The sequence below is a fragment of the Zalophus californianus genome, chromosome 12 (assembly GCF_009762305.2).
Source record: "Zalophus californianus isolate mZalCal1 chromosome 12, mZalCal1.pri.v2, whole genome shotgun sequence".
Classification (NCBI taxonomy): domain Eukaryota; kingdom Metazoa; phylum Chordata; class Mammalia; order Carnivora; family Otariidae; genus Zalophus; species Zalophus californianus.
Genome location: NC_045606.1, coordinates 2,596,273 through 2,620,369, shown reverse-complemented (window position 1 = coordinate 2,620,369; position 24,097 = coordinate 2,596,273). Strand labels below are relative to the sequence as shown.

General features: G+C 47.9%; 1 protein-coding gene across 1 annotated transcript in view; it reads right to left on the bottom strand.

Moving 5' to 3' along the window:
* Nucleotides 1-24,097, bottom strand: part of ABCA13 (ATP binding cassette subfamily A member 13) — a 366,584-nt gene that overhangs the window by 123,946 nt on the left and 218,541 nt on the right. Inside the window, 4 exon segments of the mRNA XM_035723335.1 lie at nt 473-591; nt 4,808-4,877; nt 9,827-9,928; nt 22,959-23,208. Of these exon segments, the coding sequence (XP_035579228.1) occupies nt 473-591; nt 4,808-4,877; nt 9,827-9,928; nt 22,959-23,208 (541 nt within the window).

Sequence of the window (24,097 nt, the reverse complement as noted above, 5' to 3'; positions counted from 1 at the left end):
TTCTCCAAAGAGGTAAAACCGCCTCTTGGCTCCCCTGAGTGAATCTCCATTGATACGATGTCCCCCCCACGTGGGAGAATGAAAGCCAGCAGTAAGGAATCTTATTAAGGTCGGCAGCATTTCTTTGGAATTTTTACGAACATCAATGTTAAGCATTTGACTTTTGAGTTTTTCAGAATGTTGGCACTTGAGGGGACGCCTGGGTGGCTGTGTTGGTTAAGCATCTGCCTTCAGCTCAGGTCATGATCCCGGGGTCCTGGGATCGAGCCCCACATCGGGCTCCCTGCTCAACGGGGAGCCTGCTTCTCCCTTCCCCTCTGCTGCTCCCCCTGCTTGTGCTCACTCTCGCTCAAATAAATAAATAAAATCTTAAAAAAAAAAAAAAGAAGAAGAAGAACATCGGCACTTGAAACAATAGGATTTTCACAGCAACTTACAGAACAGAAAAGACCCAGAGACAGTCTGCACCCACCTCGGTCTCTCTGACGGCACCAGCAAATACTCCTCCAGATGGAAGGCTGACAGGTTCAGCAGAGTGTGGCCCAGGTGGTTGGTCAGGTAGGGAGCCCCAGCACTTGCGTTTGGACACTTCTGTAATTGTTTCCAAGGAGGTAAAATAGAAACTTCATTATAACCCACACACAGCCTTCCTGACATCACTTTAAACATGACTTTCCCTAGCTTCCTTTTTTCATAACTTCTCTGTGGCCTTTTACGTGTTCTGGTCTGTCAGTCTCCTTGAGAGTCACCTCCATTTGAGAATTATACCGGAATCCCACCATGACCTTCACCCACAGTTACATTCGAGAACTTCACATCCTTCTCTGTATGCAAGTTTGGGTGTTTGTAAGAGCTCGAAAGGGAAAAATACTCTCACGGGGGTGATCTGGCCTCTGATGAACTTGAAAGAGAGTCGGAGGTGCCGAGATGAGGGATGCTACGCAGGAGAATTCAAAGGCACGTGTTTCTTGCAGAAGCGCCGAAAGTAGAAGCCAAGCCGCTCTTGTCCAGCACCCACCGGGAGGGCCGACGCCTGCTCAGAATCACCGCACAGAGGGAATCGCTGCACAGAGAAGCAGGCCCTGCCACTGTCAGGATCCAGACTCTGTTTCCCAGGACGGTTTAGGAAAGACAATCCACTTCTAAATCCAGCTTCTAAAGTGTGCTTTCCCACCTGCACGCTGCAAATGAAACCAGCCTCCCCCAGCTCCTGGGTTTTCGTGGGTTCGGACAGCCGTAAAAGAAGGACCGCAAAGTAAGGGTCGTAGATAAATTCAAGATAAGGCTTCCAGGTTCATGATCGAAAGGACGGGGAAAGACAGGGGAAGGAATGAGAGTCGTTTATCAGTTAGAATTCTGCCAACGTCAGTGATCTCAGTCACAGGTTAACACAACACCCGGTACGGTTTCCCCACCTCCAGCCTCCTTTCTGATCCACCCACTGCATCTGGGTGCATCTCTCTAGAACGACGGTGTTCATTCAGATAACCGTCTTGCAGAAAAATTCAAATTGCGATCAGGAAGTCAGGTGCACTAGAAAATGTCCTCCGTTCCTCTGGGACACCTGGGTAACCCAGTTCATTAACCGTCTGCCTTCAGCTCAGATCATGATCCCAGAGTCCTGGGATCGAGTCCCACAGCGGGCTCCCTGTTCAGTGGGGAGTCTGCTTCTCCCTCTCGCACTCCCCCTGCTTGTGTTCCTGCTCTTGCTGTGTCTCTGTCAAATAAATAAATAAAATCGTTAAAAAGAAAGAAGGAAGGAAGGAAGGAAGGAGGGGAGGGAGGAAGGGAGAAAGAAAGAAAGAGAGAAAGAAAGAAAAGAAAAAAGAAAAGAAAATGAAAGAAAGAAAGAAAGAAAAAGAAGAAAGAAAGAAAGAGAAGAGAAAGAAAGAAAGAAAGAAAGAAAGAAAGAAAGAAAGAAAGAAAGAAAGAAAGAAAGAAAGAAAGAAAAAGAAAGAAAGAAAGAAAGAAAGAAAAAGAAAGAAAGGAAGAAAGAAAGAAAGAAAGGAAGAAAGAAAGAAAAAGAAAGAAAGAAAGAAAGAAAGAAAGAAAGAAAGAAAGAAAGAAAGAAAGAAAGAAAGAAAGAAAGAAAGAAAGAAAGAAAGAAAGAAAGAAAGAAAAAAAGAAAGAAAGAAAGAAAGAGAGAGAGAGAAAGAGAGAAAGAAAGGAAGGAAATGTCCCGGTTTCTCTTTCTAACCTTAGGTTTGGTTCTGTCCCAACACGCCCTCTGTAAGCTGAATACAGGCCCATGAAGGTGTCAGGTCCGAATCTCAGGTACCTACATGTAAAGGCTACCTTCAACGGCAGAGACTTTGCAGACGTTATTAAAGTAAGAATCTTGCAAAGGGGAGACTGTCCTAGCTTGTCAGGGTGAGCCCCAAAGCAGGCACATGCATCCTCAGAAGAGGGAGAGGAGCCAGGGAGGGAGGAGGCGAAGGAACAGGAAGGAGGGAGCCAGCAGAAGCCGGCAGGGACAGGAAAAGACTCTGCCACCGCCTCTAGGCAGAGCGCCCTGATTTCATCCCCATATACCGGTTTCAGGCTTCTGACTCGAGACGGTGAGAGGGCGGACTTGTTGCTGTAAGGCACCCAGTTTGTGACAAGTTATTACACGGCCACAGGAAGCCACGCTCATTCCTGACGGCAGGCTTTGAGTCATAGCACTCTTTAATGGCATGTCTGCAAAGCAACGTGTCCCCCTCAGAAGCAGGGCTGACCCTGGAACGTTGTTGTAGGTTGGGAGAGGCTCAGGCATTCGATGAAAATCCCAGGCAATGGACATATTCCTGCACACCAGGGCCCCTGGATAACACATGTGAATTTAAGGGGAGAGAAATACCTTGCCTTCCGACAAAACACAGGTAACGGGCTCAGCATGATCTCCGAGAGCAGAGACCAGCTCTGGGTACCGGTGGTCCTCCTGAGCACCGTGTGTGGCCCCTCTGGGCCGGCCTGCAGGGCAGCACCATTCTGCAGGGCGGGTCCAAATCCTACTCGATGTCCTGTCTCCTGGACAGGAGTCCTCTGCCTCCCAACGTGCGGACCAACATTTCTCAAAGGGCGTCCCAAAGAACACAGGTGCCACAGACAGGAAGGAATCACTAGTTAAGTAACCCGCGTAAAACTCTGCGTCTGTTCTAAGCCACCATCAGCACCAGCATGAGCACGCGTCACCGGGAAGAGCATCAGGACGGGCTGCAGCAAGGACACCCACTAGATTCGGCTTTATCCGCACATCCGAGGCTTGTCCGGCCACGGAGCTGTTTCACATGAACCTTTCTTCCCTATATGCATATTACTGAAATCTCACAGTTCCCGTAAGTTGGCGTGAATTTAGGAACATCTCCATCATTGGTTCCTTTGCCAAGGACACCCAGTCGTGACAACGGAGCTAAGGTAGCTTGTAGGAAAAGGCACTGATTTAACAGAATGATGAAATCAAGGCCACAGAATAAGAGCACAGAATGAAAAATCAGTGGTTTCGTAAAGGAAGGGAATAAACAAGAGGGAAGAATCCATCGTTGCGTCCAAAAAACCAGGAGCTGAAGATGGCTGGGTTTTCTCTGCAAAGGAGCAGGAAGCCCGGCTGAGCTGCCGGACAGCCTGGGCCCCAAGGCCATGGGCGGAGTTCTCAGCAAACGCTCAGGTCAGCCACCAGGCACGTCTCTGCCACGCCTCTGCCACAGGGTGGTGCCACTGCCGTCAGTCACGTGCCCACACTCCACGTCAGAGAAGAAAACAGGCCAGGTCCGTCCAGGACAAAACCTCCTCAAGTCACTACACTTGTAAAAAGAATTTCTCCCATGTGCCACTAAACAGAAAAACCCCTGGAAACATGGTCTTCGTGGGGCCACGTTTTCCTAACAGACGGTCGGAGTTCATTTAAATTGAGATTTTGGTTTTTCCTTGATTTCTGGAAATTAGGATTGCACATTAGCTTGCTGACTAATGGGCTGATGCTTTTTTATTAATTACCTTTTGAGATTTCCTTTGAGATGAGTTCCAATCAGCTTTCCAAATAAATTTCAATTCTCTCTCCGGTGCACAGCAGATAGCTAAGGGCCCTGCTTCAGCAGAATACCTACTTCCATACGTTTCTGTATGACTTGATCATAATGCAAAGAGCCAGCTGGTATATTAGCTTCTAATATGTAGCTCTCCATATTCAAGCAAGCGTAAGACAAGATGCTGGAGGCTGGGGCGCCTGGGTGGCTCAGTCGTTAAGCGTCTGCCTTCGGCTCAGGTCGTGATCCCGGGGTCCTGGGATCGAGCCCCACATCGGGCTCCCTGCTCCGCGGGAAGCCTGCTTCTCCCTCTCCCACTCCCCCTGCTTGTGTTCCCTCTCTCCTGTCTCTCTCTCTGTCAAATAAATAAATAAAATCTTTAAAAAAAAAAAAAAGATGCTGGAGGTCATCCTGCCTTAAAATTGTGGGAAATTTCTCCCCAAAAGGCAATTCTTTCTCATGATTTGAAGATTAATTTGCTTAATAAAGGCTGTCAGGGATGTTAATGGTCATGAACAGCTGGAAATGAATAGCAGGGCCACTGTAGAGCCTACAGAACATCCGTGGCCACTGTAGAGACCACAGAACATCCGTGGCCACTGTGGAGCCCACAGAACATCCATATCATGTAAATGTCCACTCTGTGTCCTGAGACTTTTCCAAAAACCAGCTAATCAGGTCAACCAGGGAGTCGCAGAGGCTCCCTGAGTTAACAACAGTGAAGACGTCATAGACGGAGTAAGCTCAGTTTTGTTACTTGAGGTTTAAGCGGACAAAAGATCAAACACACTGTAGACACCTACCAGGCAACCGCAGGAATCCTGCACTCGTGGCTGAGACAGGGGATCCACACGCCAGCATGAAGAATTCTTCCTAACAAACAAAGGAGAGACTCAGGATGATCTTTCAGATAACAGAGCTCGTTTATTTCCATAAAAGAGAGCCGCATCAGCCCAGAGCTGCTCCCGAGATAATCATCTCCTGCTGCAGAAAGCAGAGCTCTTACATTTGTTTTCACAGCTTGAGCTGCTAATCTGATGACAATGCTTTATTATAGTGACAATATTTCCATTCTATTAAATGATGCTCACTTGGTCGCTTGTACGGAATGTGCTGCCAAGGCTCCCCGGGACGCGCGCCGGGGGCCCCGGGGGCTGTCTGCCTCCACAGGCACCTGCTCTCACAGCCAGGGACTCCACGCACCACGCCAGCAATCAATAAGCACAAGGAGCTGCTAATTCCGCTTCGTGGCATGACACAGCGATTTAATCAGCATTTAGAGAAAAACAGTGATTAATTTTCCAGGACGAAGAAAGGCTGCCGGACAGAAACCGTTAGGAAAGCACCTTGTACAGTGGCTCAAAAACCTTTCATCCCAAAGTTCCCGAGTAGCTCCCATCCTCAGAGTCTCCGTTCTCTTTTTCCACTAATGCTCATAAATCAAAAGTTGCTTTAGTAATAATTATTCCTACCTCCTCAAAATTTGGTTAAGAAGGGAGGAGACTAACATTTCCCAAGCAATGAACACACCCTGCCGGGTATTTCTGCCCAAACGTCCTGCTGGCCCCACTTTGCAGAAGAGTAAGTGGAGGCTCTGAGAGAGCACGTAGCTCGTCCAAGATCACATTGAGTAGGACGGGTCTCTGGCACCCTGAGCCCACGCTCGTGGCTCCGGGGTATGCTGCTCCCACGTGGGAACACCAAAATGCAAAGTGTCCAGTCCAAAGACAAGAAACTTGCTGTGTCTACTTAAGCAGGCCAGCAAGAACCTGGCTTCTTCTGGTTTGGGATTCCGGTTGAAACAGGTCTCTTGAATGCAGGTCAGCCTGGGATTCCTCAGTCCACTGTGCATTTTTTTTTTAAAGATTTTATTGATTTATTAGAGAGCGTGTGATAGAGATCACGAGCATGGGGGGAGGAGGAGAGGGAGAAGTGGACTCCATGACGCAGGGCTCGATCCCAGGACCCCGGGATCCCGACCTGAGCCAAAGGCAGATGCTTAAGGACTGAGCCACCCAGGCATTTTGAATCTCAGAAAGAGGGAGCTGCTCTAAGGGCCTGATCTTGTGAGGAGAGGGCTCTGAGACACGAACTTGCCTAAAGTAAAAACCCTTCCCGCGGGCTGTGAGGGCACCCCAGCCGGTCTGAAGGGTGAACCTGCTTCAAGCTGACACACCCCTTGCTTGCAGACCCAAGTCCCTTGGTCTGTAGCAGAACTCACTCACCTGCCTTGAGATCTGCAGACCACTGGCCTTGAGACTGAAGGACCAGACTTTCCCAGGAGACAAGCCCTGACTGCATTCGAGAACATCTGCCAGATGCCAGCAAGTCTGTTCAGGGTCCTGTGGACAAATCACTGACGACCTGGGCACCTGCTTCTCTGGCACCAAGCCCCCTCCCTTTTCCAGCGCCTTCCCCTCTAAAATCCTTCCACTTCGCCTGGAAGGCGGCCTTTGGGACGAGAGCCCACCATATCTTCCCAGGTAGCCGGCTTCCTGAAGAAAGCAGACCTTCCTTTCCCACCATCACTTGTCCCTCAAGTATCGGTTTCCCAGAGGCAAGTACTCGGTCAGGTAATAGGGCCACCCTGTCCCCTGAGCTGAGCACTGCTCTTTCTAGAAAACCCGGAGCCACGGATGCAGCAAAAGCACAGCCGGGTTCAGTAACTTGCCCACGACACACAGCAAAGACACGGTAGAGCTGAGATGTGGGCTCAGGCAGCTGGTCCCTGAATCCGGGTTCTCTGCCCCTTCACCACCATGGCTGACCTGGACACTATGCTTTCCATGCTTGACCTCATCATCCGTCTGGACAGTCCCCTCCAAGGGAATGTGTCACCAGCCCTTCCTAGCTGCAAGGACCCAACCTCAGGAGCGCTGGGAGTCAGAGTCCACCAAGATGATTTGATTCCTCATACTGCCACACATTGTCAAATCATGGAAATGACCTTACGCCTCTCCCCACCTGGCTTTCACAGTTCAGTGGAAATATAAAATCTGCTTCCTTCCACTCTTGTTCTCTGTAAAACATTAACAAGAATGGGTGGGGAAAGGGACCATCTTATCTTGGAGATGGAGGGGAAAGTGTCACCAGATCATGAACCTTGTAAAATGAAACTAAATATTTAAAGCTACCAGTCGGGCTTCCAAAAATTGGCAACTTTTCACATTTTAAAATTTAAATTACACATCATGCATTATGATGAGAAAACTTGTATTTTAGGTCAGGCTTATGCCACAATCGATTTTTTTTTTTTTTTTTTTTTTGGAGCTCTTTATTGCCTTCCATACAAAAAGAGGTAAAAGTCAGGAATTCATCACGTATGAGGCTCAGAGGATCGCAACGGAAAAATAACCCATAAGCAGAATCCCACTTAGTAACTTAAAATGTTTCCTCTAATTTAACAATTAAGTGATTGGTCAAGTCTGCCAGGAAAGGAAAATGTAGATATCCCTGAATTCAAGACTAGTTTTCACTTACAGAAGGAAACTTAACTTGTCCTAAGGAAAACCTTTTGCTTCCATCTGGGACCTTAGCAAAGCAAACTTTATTTTTGTCACATGGGCAGAAATTATTAATATAAGTATTCAGAGTGATGGGTCCAGGGCAATCTGCCCCAAAATATGCTACTGTGGCATATTGATTATTTTCAATTAAATTTACAGAGGAAAGAGTTCATAGAGACCAGGCACTCTGACCCTTTGTCTTGAAAGCAGGAGAAAAGTCTCCCTGCGGAAGGTAAATTCTCTTCTTATCTGGAGAATACTGTATAAACAAACCTTGCTGCTTCCTTACTAACTGCCTACCCTAAGCCCAAACTTCTATGTTTTGTAGATTCTTCACAAATGTATGGTTTCTTTGTCTAAAAGGTGTCAGAGCTGCCTGCTTTGGTCACTTCTCGAGCTCCCATACATACTAATTAAATTTGTTTTTCTCCTGTTCATCTGTTTTATGTCGATTTAATTATTAGACCAGCCAAAGAACCTAGAAGGGAAGAAAGGAAAAGCCTTCAGCCCCTAAAATAGCATTCTTGTGGGAGGCAGCCCCCACCCCCACCTTTTGTCATGGTGACCAAGACAAACGGGCGGGAAAGTTTACAAAATAGGAATGGTTAAGAATAGACCCGGTGGATTTACAAAGAGAAAGGAGAAAACCAAAACAACAGATTCAGGAAGGAAAAGAAAGGCTGAAGAGAAAACCGAAGAGGGTGAGCTAGCTGCAGGGGGGGCTGAGGGAGGGGGCGCTGAGCCTGGGGAGGGGTGGGGATGGGGAGCCATCCTGAGGGCCTGGAAAGGAACTGAAATTCTAAATATGTTCTGCCGTCCTTAGCAATGAATCTGTTTAGCCCACTGAACCTCCGGAGAGATTTGATAAAGAAATGTCCTTTTGGGGCGCCTGAGTGGCTCAGTCGACTATGCATCTTGCCTTGGGCTCAGGTCATGATCCCAGGGTCCTGGGATCGAGCCTCACGTCGGGCTCCCTGCTCAGGGGGAAGCCTGCTTCTCCCTCTCCCACTCCCCCTGCTTGTGTTCCCTCTCTCACTGTGTCTCTCTTTGTCAAATAAATAAATAAAATCTTAAAAAAAAAAAAATGTCCTTTTATCTGCCAGACACTGACAGGTGGGGCCAGCCCTGCTCCCCATGGGCCCTGGGCTACATGTCAGTTTCTCCAAGCCCGTTTTATATCCTGCCCAGATCAGTAGAGGGGCGGGATACAAAGGTATCTCCATAGAAGCTCCTGCCTAGCAAACAAAATTACTTTGTTTTTCAGCACCAGTCTCCAGTGAGGCAACATAATTAATTTCTTTATAATTCTTCCTTACTGAGCCCCCTAATAGTTATTCGCTCCCAAGCTAATTGCCAACATGACTAATGCACAGGATGTGTCCTTGCAAATTAGAAAAACCTATTGCCAATATTGCATTATTGTCTGGATTTTTATATTTATGACTCCAAAACGTACACTTTGGTACTTAATACATCATTGTGATTTTGTCACTTTCCCCACGTGCACTTCCCAGAACTATAAATTCCCGAAGCAGGGCCAGATCCCGCATCAATCATGGTTCCTACCATAGCACTGTATTTCTAGTAGATCCTCAATAAATAACAGTCAAGCAAACTTAGAAAATTGTTTATGAAGAAAGGCAGGCTTTCACGAGTTTCATTAAAAAGTCATCTTGACGTTATCATTTTCAAATCTTAGAAGAAAAAAAATCTTCAAAGTAATTCACCTCCAAACGGATGAAACATTCTAAGTTTCCTTACTTAAAAAAAAATAGTCTTTTCATATGTACAAGTTTTCCCTAAAAGTGAGGAAGTTAACACACATTTCATATTTACTTGCTACTTTATGTTTTTTACCTTTGGGTTTTATTAAACAAATTGAATGCTATTTCTCTTCTTTTCTTTCTTTCTTTTTTTTTTTTTTGCTCTAATATAAGGCCTGTGTTTGTGCTTACCAAGGAACAGAAGGGGCAGCTAGGTAACCTACTCCTTAGGCTCATGTTACATCATGTCATTCAAACTGGCAAGGGGGAGGGGCGCCGGGGTGGCTCAGTGGGTTGATCCACCCGGTCCTGATTTCCGCTTCGGTTACGATCTCAGGGTCACGGGATGGGGCCCCGGGATGGGCTCTGCGATCACCACGGTCCCTCTCCCTCTGCTCCTCCTCCCCATCTCTAAAATAAATAACCAAAATCTTCAAAAAAGAAAATAAAATAAACTTGCAGCCGGAAACACCAGTCAGGCAGGGAGATGGTTCTGAGGGTCTGCGGGGTTGTGGTTGGAGTGCGCACTCTGGCAAAGGCAACCGATACTTACGGGTCTGGGTTTAAGTCAGCACAGAGCGGATCCTGATCTCCGAACTTCCGCAAAAGCACGTGGGCGAGCTCCTGGCCCACGCTCCCGCTGCCGCTGCCGCTGCTGCTTATCGGAAGACAAAAGAAATAAGGCGGCCGTGTGAGCTACCCGCAGGCAGAGATCACAGGACAGCACGTCCTACCTGCGCCGATCCAGGCAAATGATTCCTAGATCCGTGACCGCAGATAACGCAGTTGAGTTAGCATAGTAAAGCCAAAGCAGCAATAAGATTAAGGATTTTCTCAAAAGCACAGTATTGCCCTCACAGACACGCACTGTTATATACTGATGTTCACAGTGCATTATTGTTCTCATCTTTTCATTTCTTATTATAGTATTGACATTTTGGCATCTTGGCATAGTCTTATTGAACTTTAAAGGCTGCATAATATTTCATCACATTAATATATTAAAATCTATTTTAAAAATTCTCTTAATGTTGGAACTCTGGTTTGGTTCGAATATTCTATTAGCTAGCTCTGCAATATAACTTTGTACTTTTCTGCTTTTTTTTTTTTTTTGTTTCTATATGTGAGCTATATGGAACAACCCCTTTCTTGGGAAGTGGTCCTCAGCACAGAATCCTGTGTGTGCCTTAAGTATACATCGAATTATAATATTTATTTTAGTGGCACAAGCGTCAGAAGTCAGGCAGCATTGCTGAGAAACAACCAAGGCCACCAATATTTAATTTCCCGACTGAAGACACCACCAGCGATAAGACACACTGTTGCTCTAACTTGGGGGAGGGGTGGAAACAAACTAAACTACATCTTATACATGGATTGTAAGAGACACTTTGACTTGAGAAAATGGAGGGGAAAAGATCATTTAAACCTGTCTAAATTGGACTGAGTGGGAGTGGCCTCACCTGAAGTAATTAAAACTCTGAATTACTGTATTTCCAAAAGAAAATAGGTTTATTACTTTCTAGAACTTACACCGAGTCATTTACAAAATGCTTTTGAACAGACATGGTTGGGAACACTTACCCCCAAGATAAACAAAAATGATGTATCATTAGCATGATAGATTACTTACATGTAAACGGTGGCTTCAAATCTCTTTGGAAAGAGGCAGCACGTAAATTAACAAATGCACACAAAGATTTATTTTAAAGAACTTAAAGCAGTAGCTTCCGTTAAGAAATGTAAGACCCTCAATGTAATGTTCAGTCACGGCTTCTTCTGATTTGCTTATGGGCAGTGAGACGCTGATTCCCAAATACCGTTCTGAACTGCTACCGGCAATCAAATATAAGGGGGTCGAGGTGGTCAGGCTTACTGCACCCTCACCTCCCGTAAGCACCAATAAAAGCCCGAAATGAGAAGGAACTTCAGTATTTCCCACCGTGCAGCCCTCTACCCAGATAGGATCTGACAAAGATTTCAAATTTTCCTAACTCCCTCAGTGAGCCTCTAACATACCAATCTGATGTTTTCTCTCCTCCACATTTATCAGCGGCTCCTCGTTACCTTCCCCGTTACCTAGGCGCCTTGAAAATGGGAGCTAAGAACCCCCACACTCCTCAGGCCTTCCCAGCCCAACCCCACCTGGCCTCAACTCGCCCCTGCCAGCCCCGCCCAACCCCACCTGGACCAGACCAGCCCAGCCCAGGCCCAGCCCACCTGGCCCCGCCCCGTGCCCAGCCCAGCCCCACCTGGCCTCGCCTTGCCCCTCCCAGCCCAGCCCACCCTCACCTGGCCCCGCCCAGCCCAGGCCAACCTCACCTGGCCCCGCCCATCCAGCCCCGCCCAGTCCCATCAAACCGCCTTCTGATTGGGCAGCTCCTCCTGCAGCTTCCCCAGAAGTGCGTCCCCTTTCCCTCTACTGGGCTGTGACTCATCTGCCGCTTTTGAGCTCTGAGTTCCTTCTCCCCTGAGCCCTCCTCTGCTTCCTCTCTCTCCTCTCCTGTTTCTGCCCAGGGGCCCCGAGGACACTTCCACGGGCTTTTAACTGAGTGCCTCTCATCAGGGGCGGAAACAACCCAGGAGAGAAAGGACACCAGGCTTAGAGGGTAGTTGGAACACAGTAGATTCTCAAAAATAATTCGTGGAACAAACTGTGATCTTAGGTTGTGCTGAAATCATAGACCTAATCCCTCATCACTACCCAGATATTTGACCTCCTTAAATGTGGTCTTCCTTGACCTCTTAACTTTCAGAGAGGAACAATTTTAATGGAAAATAAAGACCAACTCATTACCCCAAATTAGTTTTGTATTTCTGCTGAGGACAACTCTTTTCAGCGCCGCAACTGTGCATAAGCTCCGGATACAAACACTGCTGTAGCATCCAACACAAAGTAATTACTTAATAGGAAAACGCCATCTTCCCCACTGCCTAAAATACAACAAAGGTTTTAAAGTATTCAGCTGGTTTACAGCTGGCCTAACAGGATTCCCTACAGCTCTGGACAGAAAGGCACAGTGATGAAGCACGCTGATATTTACAACAAAGTAGTGTCTCCTAAGTAGGCGGTGTGACCTCTGCATAAACAGCCTCCCAGTTTCTGACAAATGAGAAAACACTTTTACAAGGAAAGGGACATATTTTCCACTGAAATGTTGCCCATAAAAAGAAAACATTTGTGGCATCTGTAGAAGTACTCTGGATCGCTCTCTTTTGACCCATTAATCCAAGAACAAATATGAAAGTTTAAAATCCTTTTTTTCTGAAAAGCATTGATCTATAAAGTGCTTTACTTGGAATAATTACTAAGTGCAAGTTTAAAAGTTATGGTTTGCTTTCTACTAGAGTTTTGCTCAGGTCTAGAGGTCACTGTTTAAAAAAAAAAAAAGGACTGGCTTTAAATTGTCCCTCTTGTCTGAAGATTCAAATGCTTGTTCCTAAAACCATTGCTTTGTGCCTGTCTTCAAATTCTCGGCTATATTTTAAAGTGTTGTTAGAACCACGTGAAACCTGTCGTTATCAGACTCTAGGAAGTGAAAATTAGTGCTTAATCCGGATTCCGGAGGCAGTTCCTAAACGGGATACTGTTTCTCTCTCCATGTTACTCACAAAATTTACTGTGCATCCGAATGACCCAGGGGGCTTGTTGGAACAGATGCATATTCTTAAATACCACCCCAAAGGGGCTTCCTGTTGTTAATAAGAGCCCCCTGAACTGAAATCCAAAGATCTGTTGAGAAAAAGATTAAAAAACAAAAACAAACAAAAAAGATCCAACACTCTAAAAACAAAGAAGAATTCCTACAAGATTACAGACAGAAAACGTTTATCTATGGAGGAAGGTGAACAAGGCAAACCAGACTCCATGCCTGGTAGCTGCGAGGGGGGGGGGCACTACCTACCATCTACTGATAACTGAAAAGGACAGCATCCAGAGATGCTGATTGCAAACCAAGGCATCATTCACAGAGCAGGGCAGAAAGAACGGTATTTGCAGATCCGCAGGACTCCCAAGTGAACCAGGATGGACCACTTGAAAGAGACTGAGGTCACTAAGGAGGACAGGGAATGTGTGTCAGGCAAAATCTTGTGCACACCGGCACACCTGGGAAAACTTTTATTATGCTCTCCCAGTTTAGCTGATGTGCATAGTGGTGATCCCATGCAACGTAAGGATTCCTCGACTAGACAGGAATACGCGTGGGAAGGGGAGCAGAATATGGCACCCCAAAATATGCCTCTTTGGCATAAACATTTTCTTGAGCTGGCTCTTTTTAAGAAATACATAAGAGCACTGAAGAGGATGCTTATGTGCAAGTTTGTAACCATTTTGGAAAAGTCTGGCATTATCTCCTAAGATAGAATATTCACATACTCTGTGCAAGTGATCAGAAATTACATTTCTCAGACTACCCATGAGAAGCTCTTCTATATGTATAACTGGAGACATTTATGAGAATATTCTAGAATGTTCATGCAGCACTGTTCACAATCGCAAAAACAAAACTGGAAGGAGCTCCTAATGTCCATCATAAAGAGAGAAGAGTAATAAATTGTGGTATGTTCCTACAGTGGAATAGTGTCCAATATTCAAAACAAGCGATATGCAGAAACATGCAACAATACAGAAGAGTCAGTGATGCACTCTGAAGTGAACAAGCGCATTCTCAGGTGCATGGTATTCTTTTGCCCACTTCACAACAGATAAAGAATTGGAATGTGTTTAGAACCGAGGCAGAGGGATGGGATAATGGGGTATGGAATATAAGTACAGTCCTAGCCTCTGCAGGCTTCAGAGAGACGCTCATTACATAACTAAATCCAAGTAAGCAAACAGAGGAAATCTGGCTCCGTGTGGCCAGTTCAACATATTAAAAGCTCTGAGAAGTTTACAGAAAAGGAACCTATTTAACTTTGTCTTGCAGCTCAATCAACCCCAACAGGAAGATGGAATCTCTTTAGCGACACTCAGAATGGATACCCAAAGGAACAGTGCTCCATGAAAGAACCATTTAAGAGGTGCCATTGTAAACTAAACCCGATTAGATCACTGCCCACATTTCACAGCCTCTTAACACCCCCCTTCAATGTGCTTGCAGGATAAGGTCTCTGCTTGGAATGCCTTCCGGCACCTGCCAGAAAACATACAGCCTTTTGCTGGATTACCTTGTTACTCTTCACATCGACTCACACTGCTTCCTCTATCTGGAGAAACATTGTCCCCTACCTGCCTGGGGAGCACCTAGCTATCATTGAGGAGACTCAGTTCAGGAGCAGTAGCCTTTCAAGGGCTTTCCTGGACACCCCCAGACGGAGCACCCCACCCCGTCTACTTTGACACAACCCACACTGTATAGCTCTGCTTATCATAGCACTTACAAGGCTTCCCTGGCCATCTGTTTGTAGGGTTATCTCTCAGCTCGACTGTGAGCTTTCTGAGGGTAGCACTGTGTCTTTGTGTATGTTCCTGGAATGACAATTAGATCCAGAAACCCTGAGCGTACTTCCACCTTGCTCCCACGAGCTGGTGTCAACTGAGATATTAATTCGCCTAGCACGCGTGAGCGCGGTGTCTTCAGGATGAGGGCGTGGTCAGCAGTGAGTCTTTTCCATTTGTTTATTTCAGTCTCATCGTACTAAGAGACAGGACCAAGTTCCTTAACCATCAGTGATTCAGGAAGCACAGAAGTCAGTTGGGTCGGGCTGAGAGGCCGTTCATCGGCAGGCTGTGGGAGGAGGTAAAGTGCCTCTTAAGTTCAAGGTTGGGGAGAGAGTAAAGGATAGCAAATCATTTGTGCGCAAATACTTTAGCAACACCTCCTCGGTGGTAGGCACTGTCCAGGGACAGTGTATAGATAGTCAACTCCATCTGAGCTATTTTGTTTGCCATCTCTTGTCTCCTGCTGGACTGTGAGCTCCGAGGGAGCCGGAGCTGGGTACAGAACCAGTGCCACAAAGCCCACGGAGGGGATGTTGGGTCAGGACACTGAGGTGCCCACTTGGAGAGGACTTCATAAGGCAATCACGTGTACGTTGAACCAGGAAAGAAACAGCCATACCAAAGTGTGGGGCAAAGACTGCTCCTGGGGTCGAAGGTTGGATGTGCAAGGTCAGGGCCAAGTTTGGATGTCCAAAAGCTGGACAAAGCCGAGTGTGGGGGTGGACCAAACGGATAAGAAAAAAGCAGCCAGAACATGACAGGTCCACACCATCCAGAGGCACCAATGATGGATTAGGTCCAACCAGGGTATAAGACAGTTGTCATTGAGAACTTAACTTCTGCCAGGACATACGCCCATTGCTTTCCATTCACCATCTTTTTTATTGTCCCAACAAAATAACATACTCCCATGCTCTCACGGGACAAAGATACGGGGTATGTGGGAGGAGTTGCACATGCATACAGACAAGAACGTCACTTAGGAAATGTTCAAGGTGAGTGTCGAGAGGTCACCAGCTACTGTCGCTCAGACGGGAACAGTATGTCTGTGTACACCACATTGCAGTTACCATCTTGCAAACCACGCTGGGTGCTTTCCAGAGTCAGACAGCTGATGCATACAGACCAACAATCACCGTTAGTCTTTAACTCGCTTTCATTTGTGATTATGTTTCTGTATGTGGGGCCTGTTTTTTATAGAAAGGCAAGGTACTCTTTTTCTGAAAAGCGATTAGAAATTTGGTCCAACTCAATGGCATTGGCTAAGCAAGGTGCTATGAAAAAGTGGAGGGGGATGAACAGCGGTCCCCCCAAACTTCATGCCCTTCCAGAAGGTCGTAATGTGACCTTATGTGGACATACGGTCTTTGGAGATGCAGTCAGTTAAGATGAGATCATACAGGATAGGGGTGGGCTTCCTCCAATATGGCGGAAGCCCTTACAGGAATTGGGAAATTTGGCCACAGAGACATGCAGGGAGAAGGCGGGGTGAAGACAGAGGCAGAGTGGAGGGGAGCCCCTCAAGTCCCAGGTCTTCTTCTGGCTGGGACCAGGTGGAGAGAGCAGACACTGTTTGGTGGTGGGAAGAACGTCAGCAGACTACAAGCAGGGGGTGAAGTCCACGTTCATGTGGGACCCCGTGGGTTTTCCCAGTGGGGTGAACTTCACAGCGCATCGGGAGCACCCCTTCCTAGAAGGACAAAGTGCCCAGCCCAGAAGAGATGGGGCCATGGAATCTCCTCTAGATATTTTCAACCATGTGTAGACAGCCATCTTTCCATGGTCCACGTATTGTTTGCACCTCCAAGGAGAGACCTGTCCGAGATAATTTCTGGAAGACTTTTTCTGCTACATTTTATTTTGATGGTTGAATTCAACTTCACAAATAACTTAACGAAAGTGACCTTTTCTAGACACTGTGGCGAGAGCTACCCTTAGAGGGATGAGTGAGCCTTGATCCTGACCCTCAAGGAAGGCACGGACCTGCAGCCACAGGATAAACCATATGAGATCCACACGGCATGATGGACACACAGAGGAGGGAGCAGAGGCCGAGCATCCCTGAAGGAGGGACTTCAGACCCAGATGTGAAAGTGTTCTTATTTCAAGGGCACCTGGGGGGCTCAGTCGGTTAAACGTCTGCTTTTGGCACAGGTCAGGATCCCAGGGTCCTGGGATCGAGTCCCAAATTGGGCTCCCTGCTCAGCAGGGAGTCTGCTTCTTCCTCTCCCTCTGCCACTCCCCTTGCTCATGCTCTCCCCCCGCCCAATAAATAAATAAAATCTTAAAAAAAAAAAAAAGTGCAGAGCCCCAGGTCCTTGCGGCAACAGACACTGCACAGAAGCCTGAAGGACTAGAGGGTTGGGCTCGGATGTACATTCTTCATCCCACGGACCACAGGGAGCGACTCAAGGACCTCCAGCAGGGCCCCCAGGTTGCACCCCCTGCTTGGGGTGGAGAGCAGACAAGATGTGCTTAGCTGTGCTGAGGCTGCTTTGCGCATAGCTGGATTGCGTCTTCCTGCCTCCCTGGGGCCTCTCTGTGCCAGCCCACCTCAGCCCCCAACAAGCCCCGAGTCCCCACCACCTCTCTGTTTCGCAGTTCACAGTGGGGAGGGGGCGTTTCTGAAGCCCTCTGAAAACAGTAGTCAGCTAGCAAGTTGCTTGAGGATACAATGGAGCCCAAAGCATGGGTCATAAACTGACTGGTTAGAACCCAGACCAGCCCAGACACACTCCCCCATTTGGCCCTTCCCCTCGCAGGTGTATAAAATGCAGTATTGAGAATGGCCGTCTTCCTCACCTCTCCGCCTTGCACCCCGCCCCCCACCGGGCCCCACAGCATTTGAGTTAGAGGCCTCCGAGCTACCGACTGGGCCACCAAAGCCCCAGGTTTTCTGGGCTCGCAGAGCACACGAAATCCTCCATGAGCGGCACGGGCACGGCCTGCTCACATCACTCATGAAAGTGATGAAGGGAAGCTCCCCGATGCATTTCTTTTGGTTTGTGTTTTCATGAGAATCGGTATTCCTCAAGAAAGCCTAAGTAGGTTTAATGTAGGCATATAATTGCATTTTCTCAACTCTTAAGATTTTAGGGACGTGAGGCTCTACTGAGAATCGTCAGTGCCCTAATAAGATAAGATTTCTATGTGCCATCAAAGTCGATCCAGAGATAACGTACCTAAAGGATTTTGAAACTGCATGCAGGCCTGAATGATACACCTGTTAACTAGGAGTTACGCTCAAGAGAAAGTAAGGAGCCGTCATGAAAATACTATGTATCACCCCATGGAGATCGCTCACAAATGTTACGATATGGGGATATGCCCACATCTGAAGCAACAAGATGAGAGCAGGGTGAACCAGGGGCCATCACGGGTGCGTGTGTAGGAAATCGGGAGGAATGTGAGCAGCGAAAAGCTGTTCCACGTTGAGAATCATTCTTGTGCTAAGATTCAGACCATGACGCTCAGATCCAGACCTGTCAGATAATTTATCGCCCACGGGAGGAGGCATTTAAGAGGGAGAGGGACGTGGGTAGAATCTTCGCCAAGATGATAGGACCAGTTTCCCCAGCCCAGCAGGGCACGTGGCCATCCTGCCAGAGGACCCAGCACATGGGAGAAAAGCAGTGATTTGCGGAGTGGGTGTCGACCAAGAGCAGATGTACTTTCAGAGAGGGGGCTACTCACCCTCCTCCCCTCTGATTTTGGGCCGTCACTAGAAATGTGAAAGATAACCAGCAAAGCAGGAAAAGTTTCCATCTGTATGGATGATTTCTGGCAGCCTCCTACTTTCTGCCTCGGAACTACAGAGGCTACTACTCTACCAAAATACAATGTAAACTTGTCCTTTCGGCTGAGTCTGGAACGCAAGAACGGAAGAGGGGCATACGTGATCTCCGATGGCGCACACACCTGTGACGGGTAGGAGTCCACCCGTGAGGATAAGACGATAAAGGACCAGAGACAAAGGCTGCTCGGCCTCATAGTTTATGTTAACACTCTGAAAATGAGAACACACACTCACATGTCCTCACCGAAAAGACTTACTGGCGCCTGGGTGGTTTGGTCAGTTAAGCTTCTGAGTCTGGATTTCAGCTCAGGTCATGATCTCAGGGTCACAAGATCGAGCCCCGAGTTCGGGCATGAACCTGCTTAAGATTCTCTCTTTCCAGGGCGCCCGGGTGGCTCAGTCAGTTAAGTGTCTGCCTTCGGCTCAGGTCATGATCCCAGGGTCTTGGGATCAAGTCCCGCATCGGGCTCCCTGCTCAGTGGGGAGCCTGCTTCTCCCTCTGCCTCTGCCCCGCCCCCCCCGGCTTGTGCTCTCTCTCTCTCTCTCTGGCAAATTATGATATTCCCATATCGTAAATAAATAAAATCTTCAAAAAAAAAAAAAAGAAAAGAAAAGCTCTCTGCCCTCCTCCTTAGTTGCCTGAAAGCATGATGTAACTCTGTATAAGTGCCTTTCTCTCTTCTCTCCCAGGAGAGACAGAAGTGAATCACCAGCAACAGTTCTAGGCCCTTATCAGCAGAGATACGCACCCAATGACTCTGTATAACAAACCTTAACTAACTAGCTCTATGTGACATTAGTTCCTATATATTTGCCTGCCCATATCTGGCTGCTCCTAAAGCTCAGGGCCCTTTTCCTTTGTCCTGTCATGTCTCTAAAAGGTTATGGTTCTTTTGTTAAGATGCAATATAAGCCCAAGTTCTCAGCACCCTCTTGAGCTGCTCATCACCGGGTGCTCCCCCGTGCATGTACTTTGCACATGTTAATAAACTTATGTTTGCTTGCCCCTTGAAAAAAATAAAATAAAACAAAATAAAATCTCTCTAACTCTCAGGCTCCAAATGGTTTGGGAGTATATGACTTCTATGTAAAACGCATGCTTGGAGAGCAGGGAAAATGCTTTCAGATGAAAAAACCCAAAAAACACAGTTGCAAATTAATGATGCAGTGGAGAAGGTGAATGGCTGTTTCAATGGAGCCAATGGAATACGCACCGTGGGGGGGTTCTCACCCCCCTCAGGAGGACGGGATGGCGAGGTGACAACGGGCGGAAGGGCAGTCAGTCCAGACCCGTGACACGGCCACGTGGGACACACTTGTAGGATGTATCTGATATATCAATAGAGGGGTGAAATTTCAAATAACGAGAGATAACTGAGAACAGGCAATCTCAGCAGCAACCAAAGAGCTGCCTACTAGAGCAATGGGAGCCCAGAGGTAGAAATAAAAGGGACAGTGAGAATTTGGAGAAATGAGTTTCCTCCTCTCCACCAACCCCCCCAAAAAAGAATGTAGGGATCTGGGCCTGTTTTATTCATTCAGGTGTAACTGCCACCAAGAAAAGCATGTGACAGGGGGCCCTGGGTGGCTCAGCTGGTGGCACATCCGACTGCTGATTTTAGCTCCGGTCATGATCTCAGCGTCGTGAGATCAAGCCCCACGTTGGGCTCTATGCTCAGTGCAGGGTCAGCTTGAGATTCTCTCTCCCTCTGTCCCTCCCCCTGCTCTCTTTCTCTCTCTTAAATAAATAAATAAAATCTTAAAAAAAAAAAAAACATGTGGCACACAGCGGGTGCATAATAAATACTTGTGAGTAAAAGAATCGATGCCTTTCTGGGACTGTAAATTGATGCACATTGATAAGAATAATTTGGAAACATGATAATGGAAACAATTAGATAGTGGCATGAATCCAAATGAAGGTATTCCTACAGAATTGCCTGCAATAGGAAAATTGCTTAAACCAATAAATAAACCTGTATGCATCCCCAAAAGAGATTGTTTAAATAAATTATGGTACGTCCATGCAACATACTGTTGCACCAGCGTGAAAATGGGTGATGTTGGAGCTGCTGGGTGGCTCAGTCTGTTGAGCATCTGACTCTTGATTTCAGCTCAGGTCATGATCTCAGGGTCTTGGGATCGAGCCCCGTGTCAGGCTCTGCGCTCAGCAGGGAGTCTGCTTGGGATTCTCTCCATCTCTCTCTCTCTCTCTCCCTCTGCCCCTCCCCAACACACTCTTTCCCTCTCTCTCTCTAAAATAAATAATCTTTAAAAAACAAAGAAAGAAAATGGGTGACATGGTTGTGCTCGATTTACAAAAACAGATGGACAAATGTGTTATTGAGTAAAAAAGCAGAAAATGAAGAGTTTTGTAGTGGGATACCAATGTCCTAAAAAATAAAAACGCATGTGTTTAAAAGTATTATGTATTGGGGCTCCCGGGTGGCTCAGACAGTTGAACGTCTGACTCTTGGTTTCTGCTCGGGTCGTGATCTCAGAGTTGAGGGATGGGCCCCGGGAGTCTCGTCGGGGGGTCTGCTTGATAATTTCTCCCTCTCCTTCCCCCCCCCCAATTTGTGCAGGCTTGCTCTCTCTGAAAAATAAATAAATAAATTAACATAAAACAAAATAAATAAAATGAAAATTAAAAAATAAATTAACATAAGACAAAATAAATAAATCAAATAAAAATAAAAATAAATAAATAAAATAATATTACAGATTAACTAATGGGGAAGGCTGCACACCACTAGATTTATGGTAGCTACTGCTGGTAGAATTACCTGTGAAGTTTTTTTATTATTATTTTGGCTAGCCTGCGTTTTCTATTACTTTTTTCAAGAAACACACTTTATAATAGGCTAGTTACTGCTCCTTCCCACTTGAGGAGTGTGGCAGAGAATGGCAACATTTGGCCAGAACGCATTAGTGGACATTGTCCTTTCAGTCCGTTCCTTTAAAACACTTCGGAGAAGAAAATGAGGGCAGGAAAAGAAAATATCTAGCTAGAAGCAAAAGGAGCCCACTTGCAGAGGGAAATACTAAGGACCTGCACACATTTCTCCAAACAGAAATTGCAGGATTCTCTTCGTGAGTTAAACCCAGACTCTACAGAGCATAAGGACACACAGAGGAAAAGTACAATTAGCCAAAGGACCCAGAAACAAACCAGTTTATAATCGATGTTGCCTTCTCCCTCTCTATTTGTTTAGACCTAATTCCAAATTACACACCATCGTAAAAGTGACAAATATTAGCAAGCACGAAGAGTCTAGCTAATTAAGCTCGTGATTTTAGTAGAGGTAAGTATTTGACAAAGGTAGAGCTCACTGTGTCCTCCACACCATGAGCTGCCTGGTGAATAGGCCCTGTGCCCGGCCCCCGCTCCCCAGATGTGTGAGCATCGCCTTCCAGAAGGAGAACTGTGCCAGTCAGCGTTCAGGGCAATGATGCGCCCGGCATAGGGCAGAGCTCAGGGGAGACGCTCGCCTCAGTCTTGGGGGAACCAGCTCAAGTCCTTCCGTCAAGCCCCCAGTAGTAAAACTAAACCCCTGAGAACATCCTTTGCAAATTCATCTGGCTGCAAAACTCTGAATTTACCGGACCTCTTCTAGCCTGGGGGTGCGCATGGGCCCATTCCCACCCCCGAGAGAAAAGTCAGACATGTCTCCGCAGAAGGGGGCGTGCGCTCCCTGTGGCTGTCCCAGAGCAAGCCTGGAAGGTTCTGTGAAACACAGTAGTCCCTCTTATCCGCGGTTTTGGGTGTGGATCGCCCGCGGGCTGGGAGCAGCTACTCCTCCAGACAGACCTTCAGGCCACTCACCTGATCTCATCACATCAGCACAAGAACTAGGGTGGACACAGGACAGCAAGATACTGAGAGCCCACAGGCGTGTAACTGTAGAGAGTCTGTTGTTACAAGTCTTTTGCTATTGCTCTTGTTAGTCTCTGGCTGTGCCTGATTTAGGAGTTAAACTCTATCGCCCGCATGTAGGCATAAGTAGGAAAAACATGGTGTATATCGGGTTTGCTACAGTCCATGAGCTTACCCTCTCGAACCCAGCGCTCCAAAATCATGAAACCTCATGTATAGCCGAGATTCTTGAAAGTATCAAAGCTACTGGGGCACCTGGGGGGCTCAGTCTGTGAAGCGTCTGCCTTCGGCTCGGGTCGTGATCCCGGGATCCTGGCTCAAGTCGTGACCCCGGGGTCCTGGCTCAGGTCGTGATCCCGGGGTCCTGGGATCGAGTCCCACATCCACATCCAGCTCCCTGCTCTGCGGGGAGCCTGCTTCTCCCTCTGCCCCTCCCCCCTGCTCCTGTGTGCTCTCTCTCTCACTCCCAAATAAATAAAATATTTTTTTTAAAAAAAGGATCAAAGCTACTGCTCTTCATAATCCTGACATAATTGGGAAGTAAAAGAGGGGGGAGAAAAGGTTCTTACCTGAAAAAGTAAGCTTCGGCCCTGTCGTAATGGCCCGGTGTTAGTTTGAGGGGAGGGTAGTCAGTGGCCAGAGGCCTCACCATGAACAAGGCCATGGCCAAGGCCACGAAGAGGACGGGCAGCAGCAGTTTGGAGAGGGTGCCTTTCCAGGCCCGGCGCGTGTGCTGGAGCCGCTTGACCAGGAGGGCCGTGGCCTGAGCCAGAGGCCGCGGGCTGCCCCCCGCGGGCAGGGTCCCTGCCGGGGCGCCACCTGCAGAGACAGGAACATGCAGCCAGCCTGAGGCCAGGGGACACACACACACACACACACACACACACACACACACACACACACACAGCCCGGGTTCTGGGGGTCCCTCCAGGTGCTTACAGACGGCCCTGGCAGCTCGTGGTGCAGGAGCACCCCGCTTCCGACTCCCCGCACTGAGCAGGACATTGGAAATCTATATGCACAGGACGTCTTGTGACCTGACGGCGCAAGGACAGAGTTCTCCTGCGGATCCCTCTCTGATCCTGCTTCTGAAGGGAGCCTCGAGCTTGTTTTGTTGGTGAAAATGCAGCGTGCTCCCGAGTGTGGGTTCCAAACCCAAGAGCAGTGGGATCTCTGTCTCCCCAGGCGCACGCCCGAGGGGGTGGAGGGGTGCAGACGGGGCCATCCCCTTCTGCTGCCTCCCTTCTCCTGCTACACCTCTCTGTTCTCACAGCCGGGTCCTATCTGAAGATGCCCCAGGTCACGTCCAGCTCAGGGTCAGGAGGCATCATCCCCCAGCCCCGGGGCCTATTTCCCCTGCCCAGTGGGGGCGTCCCTGGTGATGAGGAGGCCAGCGTGGCCTCCTGCGGTGCATCTCCAGCTCCAAGTGAGCCCCCTTGGCCCTCCAGGCTTCAGCCACCCGGCCCTCCCCTCCTTCCACCGCCAACCCTGAGACCAGACCTCAGCGAGCAGCGCCCGGAAGGGGAGGCTGGACAGCAGGGCATGAGCGCGTGTCGGGGATGTCCTGCTGCCCTTGCCGGGTGCCTCTGTGGGGGGCCACCTGGGGACCACACGGAAGCAGCTGCAGTAAGCCTGTCCCACGGCAGGCCAAGCAGCGGGCGCAGGCAACTCTCACGTCCAGTGTGGGGGTGACAAAACCGGAGGAAAA